General features: G+C 39.3%; 6 protein-coding genes across 11 annotated transcripts; 3 read left to right on the top strand and 3 right to left on the bottom strand.

Annotated features, from left to right (window-relative positions):
- Positions 1-17: 17 nt before the first annotated feature.
- Positions 18-4,167, top strand: LOC135164037 (transmembrane protein 53). 3 transcript variants are annotated; one of them, XM_064124020.1, is made up of 3 exons: positions 18-157; positions 1,532-1,648; positions 2,949-4,167. In XM_064124020.1, the coding sequence occupies exons 2-3, from the start codon at positions 1,556-1,558 to the stop codon at positions 3,816-3,818; spliced, it is 963 nt and encodes a 320-aa protein (XP_063980090.1). In that variant the 5' UTR covers positions 18-157; positions 1,532-1,555; the 3' UTR covers positions 3,819-4,167. The 3 variants fall into 3 exon arrangements, with proteins under 3 accessions (XP_063980090.1, XP_063980091.1, XP_063980092.1); XM_064124021.1 differs by lacking the exon at positions 18-157 and adding an exon at positions 254-397; XM_064124022.1 differs by lacking the exon at positions 18-157 and adding an exon at positions 672-1,114.
- LOC135164027 (probable ATP-dependent RNA helicase DDX49) lies at positions 4,158-7,095 on the bottom strand. 2 transcript variants are annotated; one of them, XM_064123996.1, is made up of 6 exons: positions 7,077-7,095; positions 6,339-6,449; positions 5,979-6,172; positions 5,202-5,719; positions 4,664-5,019; positions 4,158-4,451 (listed from the first exon to the last, which is right to left on the bottom strand). In XM_064123996.1, exons 2-6 carry the CDS (start codon positions 6,409-6,411, stop codon positions 4,198-4,200), a joined length of 1,395 nt encoding a protein of 464 aa, XP_063980066.1. In that variant the 5' UTR covers positions 6,412-6,449; positions 7,077-7,095; the 3' UTR covers positions 4,158-4,197. The 2 variants fall into 2 exon arrangements, with proteins under 2 accessions (XP_063980066.1, XP_063980065.1); XM_064123995.1 differs by lacking the exon at positions 7,077-7,095 and having other exon boundaries at positions 6,339-6,776.
- A 371-nt stretch (positions 7,096-7,466) lies between these two features.
- LOC135164034 (COP9 signalosome complex subunit 5) lies at positions 7,467-9,566 on the top strand. The gene is made up of 3 exons (XM_064124015.1): positions 7,467-7,990; positions 8,297-8,726; positions 8,989-9,566. Exons 1-3 carry the CDS (start codon positions 7,839-7,841, stop codon positions 9,436-9,438), a joined length of 1,032 nt encoding a protein of 343 aa, XP_063980085.1. The 5' UTR covers positions 7,467-7,838; the 3' UTR covers positions 9,439-9,566.
- A 549-nt stretch (positions 9,567-10,115) lies between these two features.
- LOC135164020 (uncharacterized) lies at positions 10,116-18,549 on the bottom strand. 2 transcript variants are annotated; one of them, XM_064123983.1, is made up of 4 exons: positions 18,077-18,549; positions 16,606-16,836; positions 15,136-15,791; positions 10,116-14,762 (listed from the first exon to the last, which is right to left on the bottom strand). In XM_064123983.1, the coding sequence occupies exons 2-4, from the start codon at positions 16,815-16,817 to the stop codon at positions 12,679-12,681; spliced, it is 2,952 nt and encodes a 983-aa protein (XP_063980053.1). In that variant the 5' UTR covers positions 16,818-16,836; positions 18,077-18,549; the 3' UTR covers positions 10,116-12,678. The 2 variants fall into 2 exon arrangements, with proteins under 2 accessions (XP_063980053.1, XP_063980054.1); XM_064123984.1 differs by lacking the exons at positions 16,606-16,836; positions 18,077-18,549 and adding an exon at positions 16,420-16,514.
- Positions 18,211-22,400, top strand: LOC135164038 (mitochondrial ornithine transporter 1). Of its 2 annotated transcripts, none has more exons than XM_064124024.1 (4): positions 18,211-18,342; positions 20,720-21,120; positions 21,460-21,732; positions 21,832-22,400. In XM_064124024.1, the coding sequence occupies exons 2-4, from the start codon at positions 20,773-20,775 to the stop codon at positions 22,009-22,011; spliced, it is 801 nt and encodes a 266-aa protein (XP_063980094.1). In that variant the 5' UTR covers positions 18,211-18,342; positions 20,720-20,772; the 3' UTR covers positions 22,012-22,400. The 2 variants fall into 2 exon arrangements, with proteins under 2 accessions (XP_063980094.1, XP_063980093.1); XM_064124023.1 differs by lacking the exon at positions 18,211-18,342 and adding an exon at positions 19,201-19,950.
- LOC135164025 (uncharacterized) lies at positions 22,287-26,082 on the bottom strand. The gene is made up of 6 exons (XM_064123992.1): positions 25,249-26,082; positions 24,647-25,146; positions 24,069-24,230; positions 23,385-23,766; positions 22,556-22,936; positions 22,287-22,476 (listed from the first exon to the last, which is right to left on the bottom strand). The coding sequence occupies exons 1-6, from the start codon at positions 25,798-25,800 to the stop codon at positions 22,372-22,374; spliced, it is 2,082 nt and encodes a 693-aa protein (XP_063980062.1). The 5' UTR covers positions 25,801-26,082; the 3' UTR covers positions 22,287-22,371.
- Positions 26,083-26,171: the final 89 nt, after the last annotated feature.

Genomic DNA, 26,171 nt, shown 5'->3' with positions numbered 1-26,171 from the left:
TAACTCTTCCTGTCTCTCTCTTTGACACATGCGTCGTACATATTCATCGACAACCACTACCGCACTCTCCACAGTCCCTTCAGTCGTCAGCAACCCAGCACAAGTGGAAGAATAGGGATATTTGCCAGCTACACTTGTGGATCGAGCATTTATGCCAGTTAGTAATTCATCAGTGGATAATTATAGTTGTTGTACTTGAACGATTCCCGGTCCAAGATGACTGTTAATGACGTCTCTGGGCAGTCAACAGTGCAGGGGATTGTTGTATAATATAAAGAAAGTGGTGCCATTGTGGTTTAGCAATAAACATTGCTAACGGTGCCCAGGAACGAACGTCAAACTGAAGACAAACTCCATTTCCTACTGGCACTTGCACAATTGTCTTCACTCCGATATTGTACGAAAATTTAAGGGGAAGAGGACCTCACTGCCACGTGACATTGGGTGGTCAGGTGGCACTGTGGGCCATTCGTGATTTTTGGGATGAATATATTCTTTGTTGACACCTTTACGATCTGGGAGCCGTGCAACTACATGTTCTATAGCTACTGAATGATTATTTTTAGGGCTGAATGAATCGTAATTGAATTATGTGGGATTGATGAATTGGTCAAAGTAATTAGGGGTAAGTGGACAAAACGGACCGTCTTCAATGGTCAATAATTCGGAATCTGCTCCAACAAGTTGAATGAATTTTTTTTATTTAAAAAATCTAAGAGAGATTTACTAATCTCTGGATTATGTTATGAAAATTAATGACAGCTCATGAATATTCTCAACAAAACGTGTCTTAAACGCAATGAAAAATTATAAATATTTGACATATCTCATATTTGATTGGGTTTTTGGTCAACTTCATCAGTTGTGTTACCATAAATTTCGATGACATAATTAGTTTGACAAATTTATCAATGCCACATGCTTCAATTATGATTATTTGAGGTCTAATAAGTAGTCATTTTACTGACATGTAACTACATATTTATAATCAATTGGCAGAGTATTAAAGAATGGAACTTAGAATTAATGAAAAAACATTTCTGAATGATTAAACATAAAAATTATAATAAATTTAGAACAGAATATTCTGAAGAAATAAAATATTCTAAACAGCGTAAGTGAATCAGTCTTATCAGGTACTACTCGCCACTTTACCATAAGTCACCTCATGATTATCTTCATTACGATAATCGCAAAGTTCTTCAAATGCTCAATAATATTTCGTTTATCATAAATGAGAACTTATGCCACCGAGTGTTCTCTTCTTTACAGAAATTTTTTTTCGAACGATTTTTTTCAGAGATGAAAATTTCTCTCCAGCGCATTTTCTTTTTAATGACAGCTCTTCGACTAATGGTAATTAACGTAATGAAAGAAGAGACAACTGATTAGAATTTTGGTGGAGTTGAACAGAGATGAATTGTTCGATTTACTCTGAAGGGTACCAGCCACAGTGACGTTGGGCTGTACATATTTACGGTTAAGTATTCGTGGAAGTGTTGGGGCTGATTGATTTATCTGTCACTTGCAGTTATTCCATCTCTGACGGGGCAAAATGTCGCTCGTGCGGAATTTTGTGGTGACCCTTGCTCGCAACCGGTTCGCCGCCATCAGGCAGTCACCGCTCGGTGGGAAAAAGCAGAATTTGGTGAGTTTTTGCACCGAATTTGACAAGAAAATATATTAGTAATTTCAAGAGGTTTTATTTCATGATCTTAATTTCCCAAATTTAATTTCGAATGAATATCTGTAGCCAAATGGTGGAATTAATCTGACGTGTGCTCAGCCTTCATTTTTTACAAATATTTCAAAACATTGAAGCAATAGAACAATGTTTATTTGTCACACTTAAATGTCTAATTTTCATAAATCATAATTCCGTAGCAAAGTGTGTGATACGAGACAGTTGACTTATCTCTGCTTCGATTTTTGAGTAATCCCATAATCTAAAAAAGTATTTCGCAATTTTTATTTAAATTATTCGTGAATAATTATGATCTCGTTACTTAAATTTTCCCAGTCACTTCCGTAATCGCTATGCGAACGTGAATTCCGTAATTCTCACTGAATATTTCTCCCGTAAATGTTCGTACCACACACTATTTTTTGCTGTTCAGTTCGTGAGGCAAAGTTTTACTAACCGAATGACAAAAAACCATGGAAATGCCGGAAGGAGTGTTGGGAATGAATAAATTATCTCTAATTAAAAACGAATTTCTAGGAGACGGCAAAGAGCATTTAAAATGCAGAATAAATACTTCAATATTTTCAGTTTTTTTTTCTGTTCGGGGATATCTGCACGAAGTTCGATTCAAAGATCACAGTTCAGTTAACGCGGAGAATAAAGTTCACTAACAAATACCGAAAAAAAGAAAAATTAAGTGACTAAACTCCATCCGCGAGTGAAGTAGAATAACATAAAAATTGTCAGTTGAAATTATAAATTCAAATTTTGTAATGAAGTGATAAACCGAGAAGTTTACACATCTTCATCTAGAAGCAATAGAATAATTTACCTCGAAACTTTTCTCATTTTTTCCGACGAAGATTATTATTGAAATTCCGATATTTCCCGTTTCCAAAATTCCGAAAATTAATTTTTTGTGAATGATATTTATAAACAAAATGCTCCTAATTTCAATATCTATCTGAAAGTTATTTAATCACCTTTGCTCGAACATAAACTATCTTTTTTTCAGACGTAAAAATTGAAAAATATTTTCTATTGATTCAATGTTGATAATATTCATAGACTGTCAACTCTTATCAGCTTCCCACGTTACGAGGTACATGGACTTTAACAAATTCGAGGGCAAACTAGCTTGTCATTCTATCCCATTCGTTTTTCATAAATATCACTGAACAATGAAATTAACCCGATGACGAATATCATTCGAAAAATTACAATCCACGAGTAAAAATAAAAATAAAATCTTTTTTTCCTTCAGCTGTTGGGCTTCATAGGCTGTCGGCTTGTGTCCACCCACCATGTCACCAAGAACATGGAGCTCATCACCGCAGACTCACGACCACCGACCCTGGAAAAATTGGAGCACGATGGCAAGCCCAATGAGAAGCCCCTCCTGGTGCTCCTCTCGTGGCTCATGGCAAAGCCAAAGCACGTGAGGAAGTACGCTCAACTGTACTTGGAGCAGGGTTTCGATGTAATGCACGTGGGTTCAACACCCTGGCAGATAATGTGGCCAGTAAAAGGGACAAGACCCATCGCCTACGACTTGCTGGCCTTCCTCGAGCAGAACTCCAAAAATTACCAACAAATAATGATCCACGGTTTTTCCGTTGGTGGATACATGTGGGGAGAATTATTGACCTACGTCCATCAAGATCGTCATCGATACGATCCCCTGATGGAAAGAGTCGTTGGCCAAGTGTGGGACAGCGCCGTCGACGTCAGTGAAATGTGCGTCGGCATACCCAGAGCTGTTTTCAAAAATAATGCAGTGATGCAAAAAATTCTTGAGAAATATTTAGAGTATCATCTGAAAACATTCTACAATCAGGCGACCCAGTACTACATCAGATCCAGCCAAATGTTTCACACAAATTTAGTCAAGTCACCGGCGCTCTTTCTGATGAGCAATACTGACACTGTTGGAACTGTTGAGAGTAATATGAGGGTTCGAGACTCCTGGGAATCGATGGGAACACCTACGTACGTCAAGATCTTCGATAAATCACCGCACGTTGGACACTTTCAAAAGTACCCGAAGGAATACACTCACGAGCTATACACATTTCTCAACATGCTGAAGATGGTAAAGAATGAAGATAAACTTCGTGCGCGTCTGCAGAATTGACGTAGCCTTGAGGTCTGCTCGAAATACGAGACGTAAACTAAGCTGCAGCATTGGCTCTCGTGTTGTTTGACTTTTTGAAAGGGAATACGACTGTTGGATAAGCAATCAAGTGCCTTAAGCTGTTACTTCCCCTCGAGTCTTCTTTTCGTAATGGCTAAAGTCAGGATGTTTCGTCTTCTAGAGGAAAAATTGTTCGCTAAATTTGTTACTTCAACTTTTTACCCCATAATCAATCGAGATCGATGAATAGGCTATACATTATGTCCAATTATTCAGCCATCAGCTGGGGAATAAATAATTTTTTTACTGTGATGTACTACATGTTGAATAAAGGTGAAATGAAAGCCAATTGAAACAATTTATTCTCAGATGAAATGTGTCAACTATCGTTTGACCCTTTCTCTACAACTTCACCCTGTATTTTATTAATATCCACTTCTTTCTTCTCTCGCTTTCGCTGTTTCTTTTTTGACGCCAGAATCTCTTCTATTTCATCCGGATCTTTACCCTCGAGAATCAATTTTTTTCGCTTATTTATCATCTTTTTCTCGTAAAAATCAGTCTCGTCCAGCTTTATCTCAGCCTCGCGTTTCGTTACAGAGATTTGTGTGAATATCGTCACGATTTCTTTATCTGAAAAGGAACGAAAAATCTATTTGTATTATTCATGTGGTGATGGAATAGTGAAAAAAACTATTGATTTTCCACCAAATGTAATACTAATCATCAATCAATCTCAGTAATCAATAATTAATGCAATCATCGTCCATTTTTCCAATCGAAATATCACTCTACAACTGAAAATGAAGTGAAATAATATAAAGAGAAATATTTCATCATCATACCGTCGACTTTGAACTCAGTTAATTTAGTCCCAATGGTCTCCTCAATGGCATGAAGCAATTTAATGTCGTAGGGGGTAATCAAGCTAATTGCCATGCCACCACGTCCAGCTCTAGCTGTTCTCCCCACACGATGAATGTACTCCTTAGGGACGTTGGGAATCGAGTGATTGAGAACCAGCTCAACGAAGGGTATGTCTAGCCCTCTGGCAGCCACGTCTGTGGCAATCAGGATCTTCGTGTGATTAGATTTGAATTTGCTGAGAGCAGCTAAACGCTCCCGCTGTTTTATCATTGCGTGGAGGGCAACATTCTCGAAGCCAACTTCGTTCAGAGTCATGGAGATGAGTTGGCAGGATCTGGAGAATTTTCAACATGAACCGAATTAATTTTAATGTTACGTATTGATAATTGTATAATTAATATATATAACTTCATAACTATTACATTCAGAAAATAATTTATACAATGAAATTATCAATTAATTGATAACATAATGGAAAAAATGCTATTACTATCATCCAACAAATAATTCTCATACTTGCACGTATCAGTGAAGATCATAATGGACCCCCTCTCATTTTCTGCTCGAAACGTCCTGATAACTTCCACAAGAAAAGCGTCTCGGACGTCATTAGGACACAAAACATATCTCTGATCCAGCTCCTTGACAGTGGCGGTGCCGGAGTCATCCTGAGCTTCGTACTCAAATACTTTGTTGGAGGCCACCATTTTGACCTGCTCAAGAGTGTCTGTTATCGTGGCACTGAACAGGAGGGACTGCTTGTGTTTAGGCAGGGCTTTGAAAATTGTAGTAATCTGGTCATCGAAGTGGCCCCCCAGGAGCCTATCAGCCTCGTCAAGTACCAGGAATTTAATCCTGTTGAGGGTGAATGTGTCACAGCTCTCCAAGTGATCTGCCAGCCTTCCCGGAGTGGCCACCACTATGTGGGGACGCTTAGCTAGTTCCTGAGCCTGGACCACCATGTCCATTCCACCCACCACCACGCATTTCTTCAGGTTTATCGCGTTACCGATTGCTGAAAATTGCTCTGCAATCTTGAGAAATCAGTGATTGGTTATTTGTATATTTTTTATTGTTCTACTGTTGTTGTAATTAACAAGAGGCAATTACTTCAGCTTATTTCCTCTAAGAACAGTTTAGAAACTAAATCTAATTAATGATATGTTCCTATTCTATTCTGCTGTATCAATATTCCCAATTTAATTATGTCACTTTGTCTCCAATTATTTCGTGTTTCCCTTTCTTCTCATTTATTTAAAACACATAATTATTAACAGATGTGTAATTTCATACCTGGAACGCTAGCTCTCGAGTTGGCGTGAGCACCAGGGCGAAAATACCATAAGGATCCTCGCACAATTTCTGTAGAATAGGCAGTGCGAATGCCAGTGTCTTTCCACTACCAGTTTTGGCACATCCAATGCAGTCATCACCAGCCAGTATCCTCGGAATGCAGTTCTGCTGGATCGGAGTTGGTTTTTTCACCCCTGAAAACCCATCATCAGGACACAATTCATTAAAATTCACAATCAAACATGAACATTATCCCCACAGATATTGGAAAATTCAGCTAATTTGAGTTTCCGTAAACATTTCAGACCAACAACCACTGAATCATTGTTGTCATTCAATTGTGATCACGCTGTCTCCTACCTATACTTGCGAGCTGCTTCACAATCCAAGAATTGAGCTTCAAATCTTCAAAGCTTTTGATTTCTTCACTCATAATGGCGAGCAGCACTCAATCACTTGTCAAAATAAAATCTAGAAGTTGTCACTGTGTAATTAAAAATTGGAATTTGGTTCGAAGGACATGCAACTGACACATGTCCACGTGTGAAGACTCGGTTCTAGGTTATGTCGCTTGCGGCGTAACAGCTGATTGGAGACAAAGGATGTGATGCGCAATGAGGATTGACTGAAGTAGAGGCGCAGTGCTGGGGGTTTGCGGGATGCCAGCGGCATCGTAGTACCTCACCCCAGAAGAGGCAGGACGCCACACGCAATCCTGAGGTGTCTGCCTGTTTTTAATTGCAAATAATTCTTAATTCCTATCTTACAACAAAGAATTCTCATTTTCAGAGTCTCTTTGAAACCCAGAATCATGAAACCATTCCATTGTTCTGTCAAAAATTTAGAAAAAAAATGGTAGTTGGGTTTGGAATGACTCCTTTCCAATCTCTTTAATTTTACATGAAGCATCCTCGTATCCTTCAGGGGCAGGCACCCCAGGATTGCGTGTGGCGTCCTGCCTCTTCTGGGGTGAGGTATTACGATGCCGCTGGCGTCACTCAAAACCCCAGAACTGAGCCTCTACTTTAGTTCCATCATCTTTGGTCGGATCGACGAAAGACCACGAAAATGTTGTATTAGTTTTCTAAGCTATATTACGTTTTTAACCGACACCACCACAGCTGTGACCCCACGTCTCTTGTATTATTAGATATAATTTAATTATGCTCCCTGAATAAATATAATCATTACATATACGTGTGTGTCCAACGTCTTTGTGTGAGACCCTTGATACTGCAATAGGTATTTGTAAGTAGTGACATCTGTGGGTCATGATTTCCCTTAACCAATAATTAAACAAATAAATTATTGAACTATGAACGATTTTCTATCGATATGGAATGAGATTATTGAAATATATCAATCCTTACTAATCTGTTGATTAAATTCCTGTTCGATTTTTAATTATTTATTGAAAAATAAATGATAAACCATGAACCATGTTAAGCTCAGTAAAAAGAGATTCAAAGCTTGTTTACAAAAACCCTTTCCAGATGTCAAAAAAACGACATAAAATCCGCAGTTGTCATTGTCACTTCGGCGATTGTCTCTCCTCATTACAACTAATAATCGAATAATTCATTAACAAAGAATAAAAAGCCTACAATGTAAATAATTGCCTTTTCCGCTGTTGGCAACTCTCTTTGTTACTTAATCTAATTCCGAGGGGGAGGGGATCTTTTGCAAAAGTAAATATTTCTTAGAGGTTAGGTTCTTGCTGCTCCTTTGTTCGCGACAGCGCCTGAGCCGCAGGAAGCTGAGGGACATTGGAGATAGAAAAACAACTCCCCGACGTCAGAGTGAGCATTAACTAATTTTCATCAGCATTTCACTGCGTGTGAGAGTTGGATAAGTGCAGCGATGGCTAAAACATCGAAGGAAGAGCCGACGATTGCCCAGAGGATGTGGGAGATGTCAAACGATGTGGAGACGATATCATCGGTGGACGAAATATACAGATACGATCAGCAGGAGCAGCAGAGCATCCTGACTGCCAAACCATGGGAGAAAGAGTAATTATTTTTTCTTGTTTACGATGTGAGGAAATTGGGGGAGGAATTCATTGATTTGTTTACAACAACAGATGATGAGAGGATACAATTACATTCTTAGGGAATCATTTTGAATTTTTTAACAGACTAATTAACATTGAAATTTATTCCATCACTCCTGACACATCAATTTTGTTGTGTACAACAAAAATGCAGAAAATTCCAAAAAAGTTCACGCGAAAATTCAACAAAAACATGATCTGCTTCGAGATCATCCCAAAACAATCCAACGAGATCCTCTAACCCCTTGGGTTTCGCCAATTTCAGTCCCCACTTCTTCAAGGACATCAAAATCTCAGCCCTCGCCCTTTTGAAGATGGTGATGCACGCACGTTCTGGTGGCACTCTGGAGATAATGGGTCTTCTCCTGGGGAAGGTCACAGCTAACACGATGATCGTGATGGATTCATTCGCTCTACCTGTCGAGGGAACTGAGACTCGTGTCAATGCTCATGAGCAGGCATACGAGTACATGGCTGCTTATATAGAAGCTGCCAAGCAAGTTGGTAGACAAGAGAACGCCATTGGCTGGTATCACAGTCATCCTGGCTACGGCTGCTGGCTGTCAGGAATTGATGTCTCCACCCAGACCAACAATCAGACTTTCCAGGATCCCTTTGTTGCCATTGTCATCGATCCTGTGAGGACCATTTCAGCAGGGAAAGTTTGTCTTGGGGCATTCAGAACTTATCCAAAGGTATTTGCTTTCAAAATCTGCATTATAATAAATTTTAAACCACTTTTTTACTTCAGAATATGTTATTTATCTAAAACCAGTGGCCTTGGAAGTGATTAAATAATTAATGAGTGGAGATGTTACGTAATTTGTTCATCAAAGGGACAATATTTCTTATCAAATGTGAATGTACGGGAAAACTTTTATAATTTTGTAGATCAGAAATTTTAATTGTTTACAATTATGCTTCGTCTCTCTTGAGCTTCATTTCCTTTGATTCCAGGGCTACAAACCAGCGAATGAGGAGCCCTCAGAATACCAAACAATTCCCCTAAACAAAATCGAGGACTTTGGAGTCCACTGCAAGCAATATTACCCCCTGGAAGTCTCATACTTCAAGTCGGCCCTGGATAAACGCATACTGGAATCCCTCTGGAACAAGTACTGGGTGAACACTCTGAGCTCGTCAAGTCTCCTGACGAACGCAGACTACACTACTGGGCAAATCTTCGATTTGGCTGACAAACTTGAGCAATCGGAGTCTGTTGTGGCACGCAGTGGTCACGGTTTTCTATTCGCTACTGAGTCACAGGATACCAAGACCGAGGACAAACTCACGAAGGCCACCAGGGACAGCTGTAAAACAACTATCGAAGTCATCCAGGGACTGATGACGCAGATTATCAAAGACAAGCTCTTCAATCAGATTGGATCCATTCGAATGGAGACTTAATCATTATTTTTTCTTTAATTTTCGTGTGAAAACAGAATGAACATGAGTAGGACGCAGTGTCTCGTCGTTTTTTCATGGAAACTGTTGCTAAGGACTTAAATTTCAATAAAGATGTGAATGTTCTTAAAGTTGGGCATTGGGATACATTTACCAATCGTCAATGTTATCCAGGAGGTCAGCGAAAGCTTCCTGGAGTGCCTGGCCTCGTCGTCTTCCATCCAGTGGCGATTCCCTGGTGGAGGAGGATGAGACCTCTTGGGAATGCAATCATCGATGTTTGAACTGTCCTGATTCTCGGTTGACTCGACCGATAGCTCCCTGGAGTGCCTGGTGTCCGTGTTTTTCATGGTCAGGGCTTCTCAGCCACGAGTTCTGGCGCCTCGAATTTGCTAAACTCCTGGAGCCTACTTTCACGAGGCTCCTCCTGGCTCTCCTGCTTATTTCTCCTGATCACTTCCATCTCATCTGGATTACTCTCCTCATCGTTAAACTCGTAGATGTCTCCCTGAATTCCCGAGTCATCGTCACCAGCTCCAATTACACTCGTCATTACCTTCCGCTCTCTCTTGGAGCTTCTCGTTAGTCTGCCATGCACTATTCACAATTCGTACAATTCATTTCGAAAAATATTGGTAGAATGACAGTAAAAATCAATCAAGAAGAGCATAAAGACGTGATAATTATTTGAAGTCGTTTATTGCGATATCCTAATTCATAAAAAATAATAATGACAATGTATCTTCTCGTCTCGTTAACTTCGCTTTTTCATCTGCAGTTTGAACCGGTTTGCATTTTCTGGGATCGTACAAAAAGAGAAAAAAAAAAAGACATTAAAAACGAACAATTAATAATTAACGTGATTACAAATACTGCCGCGTGGAGCATTCCCCACAGGTGGTAAATCATTCGTGAATTAAAAATTATTTAAAATTCCAGGACATGGATTCACATCTTTTCCGACCCTTCAACAATCACCGATCACTGTTCAATTTTTATCTAGTCAATATTATTTGACAACTCTTCACTCAGTTAATCTTTTGTCATTTCACAGCGAAATTCATGCCAATTAAATAACGAATGATAACACATTCAAGCCGCGACAATGAAAATGGTACATAATAATCATCCTATATAACAATTAAAAATTCATCTAATGGCAGTGAGAGAAAAATTAATTTACCTCGAAGAAACAAGTGAGTAGTTTTTTTTTTCATAAACGCTGGACTTTATGATCTTCCTCTTTCTCAGTGTGAAAAATTAATGGAAAAGAAATAAGTTGAATGCGTGGGCATTGTCCTCAGTAATTACTCTCAGTTCACCAGGATTTATAATAGTGAAAAAATTCTATCCAACTAGTTTGGTTAAACCACGAAATTACCGACGATATTACCCCTCCGAATTTTTCCGATAAATCGACTTTGTGGTGAATTGTAATGAGATGAGGCAATTTCATTCGATCAGCTTTGCAGGAGAACAATCATTTTCAAGTTGATCCATCTGATTCATCCCTCATTCAATGAATTAAATTCCCTGCCGCACATACTCGATAAATTAATAGAAAAATCTTGGGCTCTCGACTTTAATCAAGCTTTCTTGCCACTAACTTAACAGTTTTTAAAATTATTTTATTGAAGAAAACAGATTTTTTGGACGTAGAGAAAGATTAGAAAATTAATTCCGAAGACTTGACATTAAACAATAAGAAAAAACTATGTATAAATATCTCATTTGAATGAAAGTTGTCTCACGTTCAAGAAAATGAAATAAAGTAAAAGAAAGTGTTGGATTTTTCTATTAATTTTTTCCACGAATTTTCTGCAATTCCGAATTAGTTAAAAAAAATGAATTTCAATAGCTACAGCATCTCCCAATCATTCGAAACAAATATTTTATGTGTCATAGTAATAGTATATCACAAACGTTTTTTTTTTCATCATATAGTAGAATTGGGGGAAAAAGTGGATAATCTTTTTCCAGGAAAAATCTAAGTTTCTAAATTTTAGATTATCTCAAACTCTAGAAGATTCTTTTTACATCGCACTCAATTACTTCACTGAATTTTATTTATAATTATTTATACGTTCATGGGATTAATTCTATTGCACGAGCGAAGGAGAATTTCTCCTAATAATTACTGATCATTTAGACTGGAAATTTTTTTTTGTAAGAGATAAAAGCAAATCAAATGTCCAGAGAGGGCCTGAATAATGTGTACAACTCACACAATTTTTTTCATTTCAATTGCATTCATTAATTTTTCATTGAATTCCGATTATTTCATCTCCAAATGTGATCGATGAAACTTCAATTATGAAAATCGATAATTGAAGTACGAACTGACCGTCATGAGGGACTGGTACGCGTCATGACGACAGCCAAACGTTTTTCGGCCAATAAGGGACATCACATGCACGATAAAATTTCATAGAAAAAGTTAAACAAAAATTTCTCGTCGAGTTCCCATTGGACAACTTCTATTTATTAAATTTTAGTCATATTTTTCCGTGAATTTATAGATATTCTTTTAACACTAGAAAATAATCTAAAAATTAATAACATGTGATTTTTCTTTACAACTTGTTCTACAGAACAAACTCTCCGTTCGACTTGTTCACGAAGAGGAACGAAATCATTAAAAAAAATTGTAGAATTGATCTCGAAAAATTTGAATATAGTGTTCCAGGGAAAATGTACCAGGAGAAAAAATTGTACAGAAATATAAAACATTGATTTCCACTGAAAGAATAATCGACTATCTGAGAAAGTAAAATTTCAAATGACATTCCCAATTTTCCAATGAAATTTTCTCATGCGTACAATGACATCCCTCGCCAAAAACTCTCTCCCTCTCCTCTTCGCAGTGAGAAAAACCTTTCACCCCAATCCGTTAATCCGCAATTGTCGTACGATTTCTTTACTTAACGTAATCGCTATGTACATTTTTACTGATATAAGAAATCGATTCAAGTCTCCGTAACCCCTTAAATTTCCTGAATTTGCCTGTGCAATTCTCTCGAGTACATAAGTAATACTAATTTCTACCTAAACAGCACAAGCTGTTATTTATTTCCACGATAATACTATTGTACAATAGTATAATTGAAGTATAATTCCCCCCCAATTGCCTGTGCCACCGCAATACGTGAAAAAAAAAGAACAAATGATCCTCCCCACTCGGAGGCCTCGACAGATCATTAAAACTCGAATTTACCCATTTTAAATTTACCCAGAGGTGAATCGTTAAGAGTGTGGCAGATCAATGGTGTGTGTTTCATTCCCAAAGATGAGTCGAAGTCTCTTCATGGGTGGTGGTGGTGGATCCAAATGAATTTCTCTTTTTTTATGTCGTCTCTCCCGATCGCGAGTTTTGTGTTTTTTCTTTCGTCTGGAGCTCTCGACTCCCTCGACCCTGAGAACCTCGTACTCAGGCTCGTAACTGTCTTCGCTCAGACTCGTACCAGACTCAACGACATCGTCCAGAATTGGTGAACGTTTCATGCGCAGTGTGAGCTTTAAACGTCCACCAGGACGTTCCGGAGTAATTGGACATTCCCTGCAGCGGGTCTCCGCTTGCCAGTGGCAATTCTCTGGTGGTGGGAGATGAGGCTTCTTGAGAAGGGAATCATCGACATTCGATCTGTCCTGATTCTCGGTTGATTCGAACGATGGCTCTCTGGAGTGCCTCGTCTCCTTGTTTTTCGTCGGCCAGGGCTTCTCAGCCACGAGTACTGGTGCCTCGAGTTTGCTAAATTCCTGGAGTCTACTTTCACTAGGCTCCTCCTGGCTCTCCTGCTTATTTCTCCTGATCACTTCCATCTCATCTGGATTACTCTCCTTATCGTTAAACTCGTAGATGTCTCCCTGAATTCCCGAGTCATCGTCACCAGCTCCAATTACACTCGTCATTACCTTCTGCTCCTTCTTGGAGCTCCTCGTTAGTCTGCCATTCACCTTCACTTTACCTCGTGTCTTGGAGTGGCTCGAGTCATCTTTAACATTCATATCAGTAATGAGCTTTCGTTTCCGGGACTTTGTCACTCCTCCACGACAACGTTTATTTTTTCTCCTGGATTTTGGTGTTGTTTGTGGAATTAATTCAGGGGTATCTTCTGATCTTTTGAGGGTCAAGCTTCTGGTATCCTCGGATTTGTTGGAACTCGAGTCTTTCACTGCCATCAACTGTTCCTCCATATTCTTACATTTATCATCACTGTACCCCATTTCATAATCATCACTGTTCCCCAGAATTCCATTAACTTGTCGTCGAATCTCGAGGCACTTCTCCTCAATTATCCTGGTGCAATCGTTCTGAATATCATCAATTTTATCCTGACTCTTCTTAGCATTATGCATACCATTGAAACTCTTGGTAAATTCACTCTCCATAGGGGCAGTCTTGGCAGCATTTATAAACTCCTCGACCTCCGGATCCACACTTTGTCCCTCCACCTGTCCAAAGGTCGATTTCCTCGGCGTTTCACCGTGTGCCGGTGATTTTCGATGCTCAATATCCCTCGAATCGACACAAGACTCAATAGACTTTCGTCTCTTACTCATACCATTCAGCGAAACTGTTCCCGAATTTCTCCAATTTTGCGATGACTCGTCAACCTCCTTATCACCCAGTATCAAATCAGTATTTCCACTCTTTGAATTCAAATCATCGAAATCCGAATTTTTCGATAACACCGAACAACTCCGATTAATTTTTCCCTCAATTTTGGCATTTGTATCGTGAATTCTCGTGTCACCAGGATTCTCCTTCGATTCATCGCTAAACCTCGTGATGCTTATTCTCTCGTACTCATTCTTATGATGATTGACATCGTTATCACGATTGTTATCAGCCAGTGGAGCTGGACGTTCGTCGACACTGGCACGCGTTCGTTTCGTCTCAGTTCTTCTCTGAAGTCTCGAAGCCCTGAGACTCTGGCCATTTTTAACATTTCCACTGCTGTCATTCGTCTCACTCTTGCTCGTCTGCTTGTTACGAAGATTCCTCGTGCCATGGGCATTCATGGGGGACGGATGGGGTCGCGATGGGGGTGTTGAGGTGGCCCCATCATCCACGGGTAACGGCTGCTGCTGCTGGGCAATATCCGAGAAACGACAGCCCTGCGCTATCAACAGCTCAGCATCGTACTTCGTCAAACCCTTGCGGCGTAGCTCCTTCATGCTCAGGGATTGGGGGGCCACTGCTGCTGTACCAACTAGGACGGCGTTTCGCTCGGTCAGGCTGGGGTCTGACTGCTTGTTGGAACTCGGTGGTTGCTGGCGGTGCTTTGTACGATTTATTCGGTTGTCGGTTTCGCGAAGACGATAGCCTGGAATTGGAAAGAATGTAAATATCGATTACTAAATATAACAGATGGGAGTATCTCTGGATGGAGGAGAAATAACAAAATTTTCCATGGAATCACATTTGAAGATGACAATTCTATGAACAAAATGGTCTCATGAGAAATTTCACTTCCTCTTTTCGTTTAGGATTTATTGGGGGAAAAGTATGTAGTGAAGTGGAGAAATGAGAGATGTTAACTTATTTCCAATCTCGATAACAAGTGGATCAAGACCAGAAAAAAAAATTTCTAACCCACTAGCCACGAGAATAACTAAACAATTGAAATAAAAATACAGATCAGCCAAAATCAAAGGCTTTTAGCCATAATTCAATGATAAATAACCGGAAAAAAATACCTGTGGACAACTCATCGCCGGGTTTTTGGCTGGCAAATGCCCCAGTGCCCCGCCTCTCACATGTTTCACACTCGCAAAAGCAATTGCCATCGCCAAAAAAGTCCTCCCCATAAAAACAAGTTATCTCCTCGCCAACTTCGATGTCCCTCAATACTTTAACACAGGCAGTATCACGTCCAGTTGCCACAAATTTACAATTGGCCCGACAATCGTGATTGATGTAAGCTGCTGGCCCAAGCCACAGTTGTGCACAATTTTTTCTACAGCTGAACATAACGGAAAAATCATTTTTACCAGGATGCAAGAGAGCAGCCTCCTCCTTCTCACTCAATTCAGCAATACAACCAACGAGACATGGAATTTTATCGTGCTTCAGCCATTTGCGTGTTGCACATATTTTTGCACCCTTCTGGCCCTCCAGGGAGTACCTGTAGCATGGCTCAATAGCAAAACCCGAGTCTTTGTCGAAGACCCTGAGATAACGATATACATGGCCTTGTAAATTAATCTGCTGCTGTTTGGACTTTGTGTGTGGTAGTCTAGCCCCCCAATCCCCGCCCATCAATTTTTTGTACGTTTTGTCGTAATTCTGGGTCTGAATGAAATCCGTTATTATCTTTCGAAGCTCGTCCCTGTTTGCCTTCAATGGTCGATACCTGGAAAATATTTTTTTTCTATTTATTCTTTGGAACATTGAAATGCCGCGATGAAACCTACTGATTGATTAACAATAGATATGCAGTTACATAACTGTTAAATCACTGACTTTTATATCACAAAGAATCATAACTGAAGAATGTGAAATTAATAAATGCGGCAAAATAATCATATTATTAATATTTATCGTGACATAATAATTGAAAACGTTCAGTTGGGTCCCTCTGTCCGGTCCTGACTATTTTGCAGGATTATTAATGGCACATAAATTAATTGTGATTAATTCGCCATAAAAATCAGTCATTTGATAATCAGGTAATTGCATAGCTCCCAGATGGCCAGGGAAAAAGAGAAATTGACAACAATTTTCTCCAACCATTCTTTGACCCACGGTGAGAGGAAGTTCATCAAATGGTTGATTGAATTTACATTAGCTGAGTAACATTATTAATGAACTAACCCATTTGCCTTGGAATTGATTATTTTTTATTTTTAGGTTAGGGTAGATTGTGTTTGGAATATGATGTTAGGTTTATTGATTGATTGTTAATGATTTGTTTTGGCATTTGATGACCTCTTAAACGAAAACTATATTAATATTAATAATCAGTTGATATTTTAAATTACTTTTGTAAGTTCCAATAATAAACCCGTTTGAATATCTTCATTCGGTTTGAATTGCTTAAGTCCGAATATTGAATGAAAATTAAATAACTGAAAATAAAATGACAAAATCATGAAACTTTGGGTCGAATGAATTCGTCATTTCTAGAAATAAATGCAGTTAAGTTGTTCTATGACTGGCTGAAATACCTAATGTTCATTTTGTGGGTGACAAAGCCCAGGTACGGATCTAGCACAAGTGAAGTGGCAAGATCGTCATTGTCACACAACTCCTTGGGCGTCATACCGCCACCGGCATTACCGTTTGGCTGCATCTTATTCCCCACCATGCCACCGAGTCTACGCTCGTGCTTCCTCACTGTCGTTGCCGACCCCTGAACTGAAAGACTATCCACCACCATTCTGCAACCCTTACACTCACTGAAAAAAAATTTTATTCGAGTACGAAGTACTTGTCAGTAAATTAAAAAATACAGTCCACAATTTGTCAATTAATTTCTTCAGAAAAGCGTCAAAGAACATTTTCACTTGGTGATTCTTCTCTTAATGAGCTAATAAATTAGTAGTGTTTTTGAGAGAAATTTCTGCACATGGAATGTCTCATGATCCTTTACGAGACTGATTTTAACGGGTCATGAAATCAGCCTCGTGCCAAGAAAAACATCCTTCAAATCCACAGAATCAATTACTAACAATATACCTGGAACTTCATTAATTGTACCATAACCCCCAAATTAAAACACCGTTAATTAATTCCCCATTTTTTGTGGTCTCATCAATTAATCCTTTCGGTCATGGACCACAAACTATCGATATTGAGAATTCCTTCAGCTACATTAAAGTCTTGGCTCTCAGCTCTAACCTCAATGATTAATGAGGTTAATTAGCAATTTCCAAAATGTTAAATGGTGTCATAAAAGGCTGTTTTCAAGACGTAAAGTCAACTGAAATTTTGATTAATAATTTTCTCAATATTCACTCCCCTAGAGCCCCTACGTATGAGATTTCCGAAACCCTCAAAATCAGTCCCGTGCCAAGTATCACCCCCCCCCCCCTCCAAAATCCTTTTCAGTCCACCTCCCCTGCCAACACAACGCCTCGAACTCCCTGAGGCAAAAATAAATTAACAACAAACCAACGAGACAGATCAACAATGCACCTTCAATCAAGTAATTCCTAAATGTTCATTGAAAAATCCCCCGACCAGACCCATTGGGCTCCAACTTCTGGGGATCACTAACCTCTCATCACTCTCCCCGGGACACCCAATTACCCACTAATTAACAAATCCCAAACATCACATTGGGAAGAAGCGTTGAATTGTTGAGGGGAAAAAAAGAACAAGTCGCTTGAAACGTATGAGAAGGACTTATCGAGTCCCGTGAGAATGACTCCCTCATAATATCGCGTAATCGTTGACGATTGGGCCTCACTGCTTGCCATCAATGACAAATAATCCAGTGCACTGGCAAGATGCCCCGAAATTTTGACAATTCACCACGAAAGTCTGTCGACCATGCCCCGAAATGCTAATGGCCGCTGACGGTACACTCTCCCCATACAAATCCATAAATCCCGAAATGTCCCCCCGAGAGACAATCGATTTATCCCTAATGTCACCTCAAACTGATCATAATTACCTCGAGATTAAATAACTCACCGTAAAGTGTTGCTCCTCACAGAGGAGCTCCCGCATTTCGTGGTTTATTCATCGACTTTTTCGGGTCGCGAAGGGGACGCGTTCCGACCTATCATGGCAGATTGACCGAGACACGCACACTCGCGAGGCCTCTTGTCGTATCCACTGTACAGCCTTTTTGGGTAATTGCGAGAACAGTTTATCGGTTTTTTTCACTGCTCAATCATCCGTACAATTGAAATTGGATTATTGATCGACGGAGTTTGTTCACTGTATTATTATTGCAGGTAATGGATTATCGGTGGTGAGGAACTACCACAAGATCGCGTATATACGTCATGTTTCGTGGGTTACGCGAAGAACATGTTGAGGCTAGGGATTTTGAGATGAATCCGGGAGAGTTTGGGGTTATTGTTTTAAGAGAACAAATCCTCAAAATTGCGGTGGCATCAGTTTTCCGGGGGATTCATTGAAAAATGAGGGTGACTCGAGTATTTTGGGGTCGTTTGAGGGAATTTACAGACGATCTGAGGATGATTTGTCATACATGGTAACTTTTTTTAGACGAACCTCCGTCTGGGGATTGTATGGTAAATTTTTGGTGGCAGGTCTGGGTTGCCATGACCACCGAACGCCGTTGGGTGTCCAGCTGTTGCCTGGCGACCGATATTCGGCGTCAAGATGGTGATGTTTGATATCCAGGGTCCTTGGGATATGCTGGCCGGATAGAATGGGATGGATTTTTTTTGGGAGGAGGGTTGCGAGGGAGAGGTAAATGGCAATCCATATGCATGAGGCATATTCATGAGGAACGTTTTAATTAATAAAAAGACTTCGAACTTCGATCAGAAATTTTCTTTTTTAAATTTCTGCAAAAATCATCTTCTTTCGTCCTGTGACTTTTGACAGACGTTTTTTTGGACGTTCTCGGGAATTTTGGATAGTGATTTTATTGGAGGGCGAGTAAGATGGCGGAGTGAATAATTAGAAAATTCCGGGGGGGATGAGCCCATACGAATTTTTTTACAAATAAAATGAGTAGAGGTTAGCTGCTAACATTGAATTGACAAATGCAATAATTTTGATAAATTGTCATGTTTATTCAAAGCATGAAAAATCACAATTTCTAATTATTCTGTTATTATTATTAATTTGTTCATGAAGCATTTATTAAGTTTGGAGCTATTACAAGGACAAAGAGCATTGTTTTTTAATTTGAAAAATCATCTCATCAACAAATGCACCAAACCATTAACATCTGAAAAAAAATCCAGTTGACTTTACCTCACTCCCACCATTTTGGACAACTGTACAAATCCTCATCATCTCCTCCCTCACAAAAAAATGAAATTAATGTTTTCCATTGAATGTCCGCGACTCAGAAATTTGAATGAGTTTATCAGATTGATCTGCGATCAGCTGAGTTCATTAATATCAACTCACAGTTAAATATCGCCTGCGCACTTCACGTGACCATGAAATAAGGCACGTTGGAGGTCACTGCGCGTGCGCAGAGCCAAGATTACCCCACATGTGACCATGTTCCGACAGAAAATGACTTTCTTCCCCCACTTCGACGCCATTACACTCAACAGCGTACGCCCCACCATGTGGCTGAAGGGAGATGATGCCTCGGTAGGACTATGATTGGTGATAAGCATTGGTGGGCCGTAGATAGAGTCCCGGGTGCGAAATTGGTGGTGTGTATAGCTTCCCCGGCCTGACAGTCAACGCACGTGTTCATTCCTGAGCCATCAGAAGACTCATTGATCGTTTTTTCGAGGGTCTACTGAGTGTCAGCTGATCAATTATGGTCATGGAGGCTGTGGAAAGTCCAGCAGACAAAATAAAACACATAAAAACGGGAATCATTGACTTTGTCGCCGGCTCTCTTGGTAAATATCCATTGCATCACTTTTTGATTGTCTGGAATTTTGCAATCAAACTTCCTGTGGTTATTGACAATTATCATTATGTTTATTTATTTTATTCGCTAGGGACATCCATGCAGGTATGTACCTGTCGTTTTAGCAACTTCCTCCAGTGTGAGAAATCGAGAACAATTCCACAACTTATTATTTTGCGAAATACTTGTTTATTTACTGGACTTTGTTGACTATTCCTCATGAATTATCCACCTTTTTATTTGGAGTTTCTTTTAGGAGTTTGTTGGTGTCTCTCAGCATGATCAAGACCAGAAAGCTCATGTCGAGCTTCATTGGGAGTAGAATATTTCAATATAATTTGTGACTAATTTTTTGATAAACCGATAGCTTCAAACAATTGCTTCATTCCGGTTGACCCGGTAGCTATCGTCTTATCAGCTCGACAGAGTATTTTCTCTGCTTTATCTTGACATCATTAGCTGGAGTTTCGTCTGCAAACTGAAGATATCGAAGTGATAGATGAAAGAATCATCAAATATCAGTACCGATAAATGATAAACTAACAAAATTATCTCGTGATTTCATGCCCTATTTTCCTGAAATAAAATGACTTAGAACCCATTTGACAATTCCAAAGGATTCAGTCTTCTCTTAATGTCATTTGGACCCAAAAAGAACTCTTCACTCTGTTGATATCATCATTGGTGATTCCAACAAGTGCAATCCTCCCTCCCCTCCCCCTCGTCGTGATGCATTACTGATTGATCGATCTATTCAGGTGGAATTGCCCTCGTTTATGTCGGACAGCCCCTCGACACAGTCAAGGTCAAGATGCAGACCTTTCCCGACCTGTACAAAGGGATGACAGACTGCTTTCTCAAGACATTCAGACAGGATGGAATAGCCAGAGGTCTCTACGCTGGCACTGCTCCAGCAGTAGTGGCTAATGTCGCTGAAAATTCAGTCCTCTTCGCTGCTTATGGGGCATGTCAGAGTGCCATTGCACATCTTATGGGGAAGCAAAAGGTTGAGGAGCTTAATACCTTTGGAAACGCAAGTGCAGGCTTTTTTGCTGCTTTTTTTTCCTCGTTGACATTGTGTCCAACAGAGCTCATCAAATGTCGGTTGCAAGCTATGAGGGAAGTGCAGTCGTTGGAGGTCAATGCTGGGAAAAAAATGGTAAGTCATTCGATTTTTTATGTAAATCATCGGGTAGAGGAGAGTAAGAAAAAATGAAAAATTTTCAATAGTAGATAACTTGCCAACGGCAGAGTGAAATTGAATGATTTTTTTCTCAATTCGAAGCTTTGAAAAATAGCTTTGAACAGAAAAAAAATTAGTCAAGTTCACTCATCCGAACCCGAGTTTGTGAAGATGTTCTACTTTACCTCACTCTCTTCCATTATATCCACTTACTTTCATTCCTAACGTAAGTTCGGTTTATTTATTTGTATTTTTGGAAAGTTTATTTATTTCTGTTTTTGGAATTTCTCTTAGAAATTTTCACTTCGCTTTTAGAAACGAATAGGACCATGGGGTCTAACAAGGGACATAATCCGTCAGAGCGGCTTCACCGGATTGTTCCGGGGACTGTCGTCAACGATAGCCCGAGAGATGCCGGGGTACTTCTTCTTCTTCGGCGGATACGAGGCCACCAGGGAACTACTGGCAAAACCAGGCCAGAGTCGAGAGGACATTGGGTGGCAGAAGACTATGGTGGCTGGTGCTGTTGGTGGTACTGTGCTGTGGCTCGTCATCTTTCCTGCTGACGTCGTGAAAAGCCGAATACAGGTGACACTCGTTTTAGTTTGCTGAAGCAAGATCAAGAAAAATGTCCCATTTCTCGCTTTAGTCATTAAATAAATCGAAAAAATTGTTGACACATTTCAGGTCCAAAATTTATCAGAACCGGCGCTAGTCATCATGAAAGAAATCGTGAGGAAAGAGGGAGCGGGTGCTCTCTACAATGGGCTGAAGCCAACCCTTATCAGGACGATTCCAGCCACTGCCACTCTCTTCGTGACATACGAATACTCGAGGAAGTACTTACAGTCACTCCTGGATGTTTGACATAATTTCGTCATTAGTCTTAATTTCCTTGAGTGAAATTGACATAGCGCATGTTCATCTCGTCGATAACATCTTCAAGAGGAAATGAAAATTAATTCTCTAGGTTGATTTTCTCACTCGTGAACAATGGAATTGATTGAATACTCGGTGTGCATAAAATTTTCTATTAATTATGCATTTCTCGAGTTCAATACTCCAATCCCAACCAAAATTCGTGACGGAGATTTTTTCTATAGAAACCATTCGATTTCTAAAAGTCAGAAATAACAAATCTATAATTCGAATTCCATTGTTGGATTTCATTCTTTTCAATAAAATAATTACACGAAATAAATGACCATTTGTACAAACATGTAACACTTAAGAAGAAATATATTCTTTATTGTTAATGTGCTGTGTTACTAAATTTCGAAGATACTGGTGTCTTTCAGCTTCCTTGAGGTTCGTCCACGTTGGCAACATGACCTGAAAAAAATAAAAATTCCTCTTCAAGTTTCTAATTAACAATAACAAAGTCGATACCTCTCCCTCAAAAATCATTTACCGTTATTGGAGTGTATCCAGCCTTCGTTAACTGTCTCAACTTCGCATTAGAGGTGCCACTCAAGATGGAACTCCCCCTGAACAACTGATTGTGAGACGCTAGAGTCATAGCAAACCATCTATACTTCAATCTTTCTGGAGCAAATTTCACTGTAAACGTCGGGCACTCCAGCAGCATACGCTCAGCCGATATGAAATTATTGTCAACGTCCACACATAAAATTATGTCTGCTCTTTGGTGTTGAGGAAGTACTTGATCCATAAAGTAATTATTCTCTCCTACAATTGTCTTCAGATAATGTACTACTTCGAACAAAAATTTCTGATACGTTTGAACTCTTACTGATGGATCTTCTCTCCAGACAACATCAGATGCATATCTCTGCAAGAAAATTTCAATTAAATCACAACTATAATTAGAATTATGTCAATAAATTATTAGCAATTTCAATCCGTCAAATGAGATAATTTTTTAAAAATTTTGTTTGAAGTTGTTTTTGATATTATTATAATTATTATCATAAAGTGTCGAAGTATAGATGTATAAAATTAATAATAACAACAACCACAATAAGAAATCCTGAATAATTAACTGATAATTATTTTCCGCCCAAGATAACTATAATACTTTCTTTAAATTGTTTGAATCGTCGTTATTATTATTGTTATGAAAATTAAGTTAAAAAAATGTTCAGAACATGTTCCACGGAAATGAACACGAAAAAAGGATCAGCAATAAAAAAAATCAGGATAAAAAGTTGACGTCAGTTGAAATTTGGAATTAATTACTGAAAGATCAAATGTGGTTAGTTTTTCAATTAAAATTATACCTTGGCGAGATAATTGTAAACTCTTTCCGGTAAAAATGGCCCTTGATATTCAGGCACTTCCACTTTGAGACCACACTCCAGTGTCAGATACTCCCTTCCAATTTTAAATGCATTATTTCGATAAACGTCCTTCAGATATTGGGGATCCATGATGTTTGTTATGATGTCCAACGGATAAATGTCCATATGAGAGAGGTACATGAGGCAACAGATATATGTGACAGCGAATTTGTTGCGTTCAGATGTCCGGACGGGATTCTTCAATTGGTTTATGGCTAGTTCGTAGAGGGGGAAGTCTTTGGGGTAGTTGAATATCATCAGGCTGAAGAGGAGTCGCTCAATGTCCTTCAGTCTTGCCCCAGAAAGATCTCTCTTTATTAGTCTAGGAGTTAATGATTTTAGTTAGAATTTTGCTAATTATTTTTCAATTATTAAAGGGCAGTTAGGGGTGAGATGGAAAAATGTCGTCAATGATCAATAACTTGGAATCGGGTGAGGGAAAATCGACGATTTTTTTTTCATTTTGGAGAGCTTTTTCAGAGCTTTGAAATGACGGAAAATCACTCGATTTCACTCTGCCGTTTACGAGTTATTGACTATTGAAGATCACTCCTTTTGGTCCACTCCTCCCCAGTTATTAATTATTAAGTAGGTTTGAATAGATAATGAGGAACGTTTGCTCACTCGTTCATGATTAAATCCATGACTTCTTTCTCGAATATGAGCGTGGTGGCAGCAGTGTGAGCGGTGTGGACGAGGCAGGGTGTCGATATCGTGTCGATTCGGATCTTGAAACGATGAAAGAGATTTCTCAGTATATCCCTGTCTCTCAGGTGTACACTGAGCCTAAAAAATAAATATCAGGCTGATAATGTTATTAATTATCCCGTCTTTGTCAATATTGTTCATATGAATTATTCTCCAGCATTTAAAGTAAACGATTACAAATAATAATTCATGTGAACTAAGAATTCTGCGTAAAGAATCAAAGGATTCATCGAAATTCAACTCCACTTTTGGCAAATTGCTTACAATTTTTTATAAATATATTTCCAGTTATCCCGATTTTGTTACTGAAAATTTCCCACTTAATCAATAAAAACTGTGAAACTTAGTTTAATTTGTTCATATAAAATAAATGGAGGAAGTGGCAGTTCTCTAGGGCATCGTTCAGTGATCTCAGTTGAAGGAAAAGAATGAATAATAATTATGAAAGATAAAAAAATATACATATACCACTTTCCCAAGGTCACTAGAATTACCTGGCCATTTTCATGATAGCAGATATGAAAATCTCATCCAGATCTTTCATATCATTCACACATTTTTGAACGATATGTCCAGAAAGGGCTGGATTTCTGATTGGAGTGGCTGTCTTGAAGAATCCCATGGCGATGATGGCGAGTTCCTCCGTTGTAAACTCCTCAACAATACCCTCAAGTCGATATTCGAGTTCATACATATTTATCCAAGGTTTTCTCCCAACGTTCAGAAGATACATGTAATGGATATAATTATCGGAGGACATCTTGCAGGGTTTCAGTCCCAATTTTTTCAAAGCGAATCCAGTGAATTTTGATTGCCTGGATCTCCTCAAGTGGTAGAAAAGATCACAAGTCTTGAGGAGGTCGTCTGCATCCCACTCGAGACTCCTCTTATAGCACTCATTGTCTAGGGCGTCTTCCAGGGCGGTCAGTGCCCTTGACTTGGGGTAGGTGGCCATGGGATACCACATTTCCACGTACCTTAGGAGTTGCCATATCTGGTCAGGTCGGTACACAAATATTTTTTGTTATAAAAAATGCAAAATAACAGCCCCTTTAATTCAAACAAATGAAATAAATGTAATTGGCAATTTCTGTACCTGATCTGTCACCAAATCCTTCACCACTGACGTCAACTTCTCAAAAATTGGAGTATGTTCATCTGTGATTCGTTTGTCATGCGATCTGGCATCGTACGAGAGAATCCTGAAGCTCTCGATGATGTCCGAGACATTTGAAGATAGCGTCCACTCCTTCCTCAGGATTTTCTTGATGGTCTCCTCAGGAAACCTCTCGTCTGGGATTATTCGGGGAATCACTGTCTTTTTGTAACGAGGATTGTTCTCGAGGACCAAATAAGCTCGACGATTTTCAGTCATCCTGTAGGCGCCATGGGTAGGATGAATCTGACTCGGGTCCTCCTCTTCCAAGCACTCCGGCTGGTCCGATGTCTGAGAGAGGTTAGAGTAGCCCTCGATCTTCTCTGAGGAGAAGATGGACCTCTTCAGGGTTGTCCCGGAGCGGATCTGCAGAGACTGGAAAGAGGAGATCGTCGAGAATTTTAGGTTAGGTTCTACATAGTCACGCGAGGATCTTAGAAAAGTTTGTTTATCACTGAGTTTCAAGAGAACACGGAGTCTTCGGGTGAACATTGTGATGTTTTGAAGAGGGCTTGAGCTTTTTTTAAGACTGTCAATGCGGTTTTTGTGAAGAAAATTGAGCTTTCATCACCGGCACACACGTATTTTAGCTTCATTCGGAATTACAAAAATGACAGCAGCGCCACAACCACGGGAGATTTAAAACTAGTAGGGTGCAAGGGGCTAACGTCACGTTTTTGACTTGTAGTTAACTTCATATCAAAACAGAAGTATTCAAACATTTAGAACATTAATTTTGGATCATTATTGTAATGTGGAAACCACATGTCGAACGTGTCGGGGTTAGCGAGGCAGAAAATAATTTATAGTTAAGGAGGAAATAGTAATTTTCATGAGATACGTAATTAATGGCTCTTTTCACA

This window comes from Diachasmimorpha longicaudata, chromosome 6 (genome assembly GCF_034640455.1).
Source record: "Diachasmimorpha longicaudata isolate KC_UGA_2023 chromosome 6, iyDiaLong2, whole genome shotgun sequence".
Classification (NCBI taxonomy): domain Eukaryota; kingdom Metazoa; phylum Arthropoda; class Insecta; order Hymenoptera; family Braconidae; genus Diachasmimorpha; species Diachasmimorpha longicaudata.
This window is presented reverse-complemented; position numbering and strand designations above follow the sequence as displayed.

Bases quoted from the DNA above. Each gene is read 5' to 3' on its own strand.
- LOC135164037 (XM_064124020.1), top strand. From the start codon at position 1,556: ATGTCGCTCGTGCGGAATTTTGTGGTGACCCTTGCTCGCAACCGGTTC. The intron at 1,649-2,948 runs GTGAGTTTTTGC...TTTTTCCTTCAG, and splicing joins GTGGGAAAAAGCAGAATTTG to CTGTTGGGCTTCATAGGCTG.
- LOC135164038 (XM_064124023.1), top strand. From the start codon at position 19,866: ATGGTCATGGAGGCTGTGGAAAGTCCAGCAGACAAAATAAAACACATA. The intron at 21,121-21,459 runs GTAAGTCATTCG...CTTCGCTTTTAG, and splicing joins TCAATGCTGGGAAAAAAATG to AAACGAATAGGACCATGGGG. The intron at 21,733-21,831 runs GTGACACTCGTT...GACACATTTCAG, and splicing joins TCGTGAAAAGCCGAATACAG to GTCCAAAATTTATCAGAACC.
- LOC135164020 (XM_064123983.1), bottom strand. From the start codon at position 16,817: ATGGTGGTGGATAGTCTTTCAGTTCAGGGGTCGGCAACGACAGTGAGG. The intron at 15,792-16,605 runs GTATTTCAGCCA...AATATTTTCCAG, and splicing joins ACCCACAAAATGAACATTAG to GTATCGACCATTGAAGGCAA. The intron at 14,763-15,135 runs GTATTTTTTTCC...TTCCAATTCCAG, and splicing joins CGGCGATGAGTTGTCCACAG to GCTATCGTCTTCGCGAAACC.
- LOC135164027 (XM_064123996.1), bottom strand. From the start codon at position 6,411: ATGAGTGAAGAAATCAAAAGCTTTGAAGATTTGAAGCTCAATTCTTGG. The intron at 5,720-5,978 runs GTATGAAATTAC...TGATTTCTCAAG, and splicing joins CTCGAGAGCTAGCGTTCCAG to ATTGCAGAGCAATTTTCAGC. The intron at 4,452-4,663 runs GTATGATGATGA...GTTCCTTTTCAG, and splicing joins AACTGAGTTCAAAGTCGACG to ATAAAGAAATCGTGACGATA.
- LOC135164025 (XM_064123992.1), bottom strand. From the start codon at position 25,800: ATGTTCACCCGAAGACTCCGTGTTCTCTTGAAACTCAGTGATAAACAA. The intron at 24,231-24,646 runs GTAATTCTAGTG...TTTATTTTTTAG, and splicing joins GCTATCATGAAAATGGCCAG to GCTCAGTGTACACCTGAGAG. The intron at 23,767-24,068 runs GTGAGCAAACGT...ATTAACTCCTAG, and splicing joins ATGGATTTAATCATGAACGA to ACTAATAAAGAGAGATCTTT.
- LOC135164034 (XM_064124015.1), top strand. From the start codon at position 7,839: ATGGCTAAAACATCGAAGGAAGAGCCGACGATTGCCCAGAGGATGTGG. The intron at 7,991-8,296 runs GTAATTATTTTT...CGCCAATTTCAG, and splicing joins GCCAAACCATGGGAGAAAGA to TCCCCACTTCTTCAAGGACA. The intron at 8,727-8,988 runs GTATTTGCTTTC...CTTTGATTCCAG, and splicing joins CATTCAGAACTTATCCAAAG to GGCTACAAACCAGCGAATGA.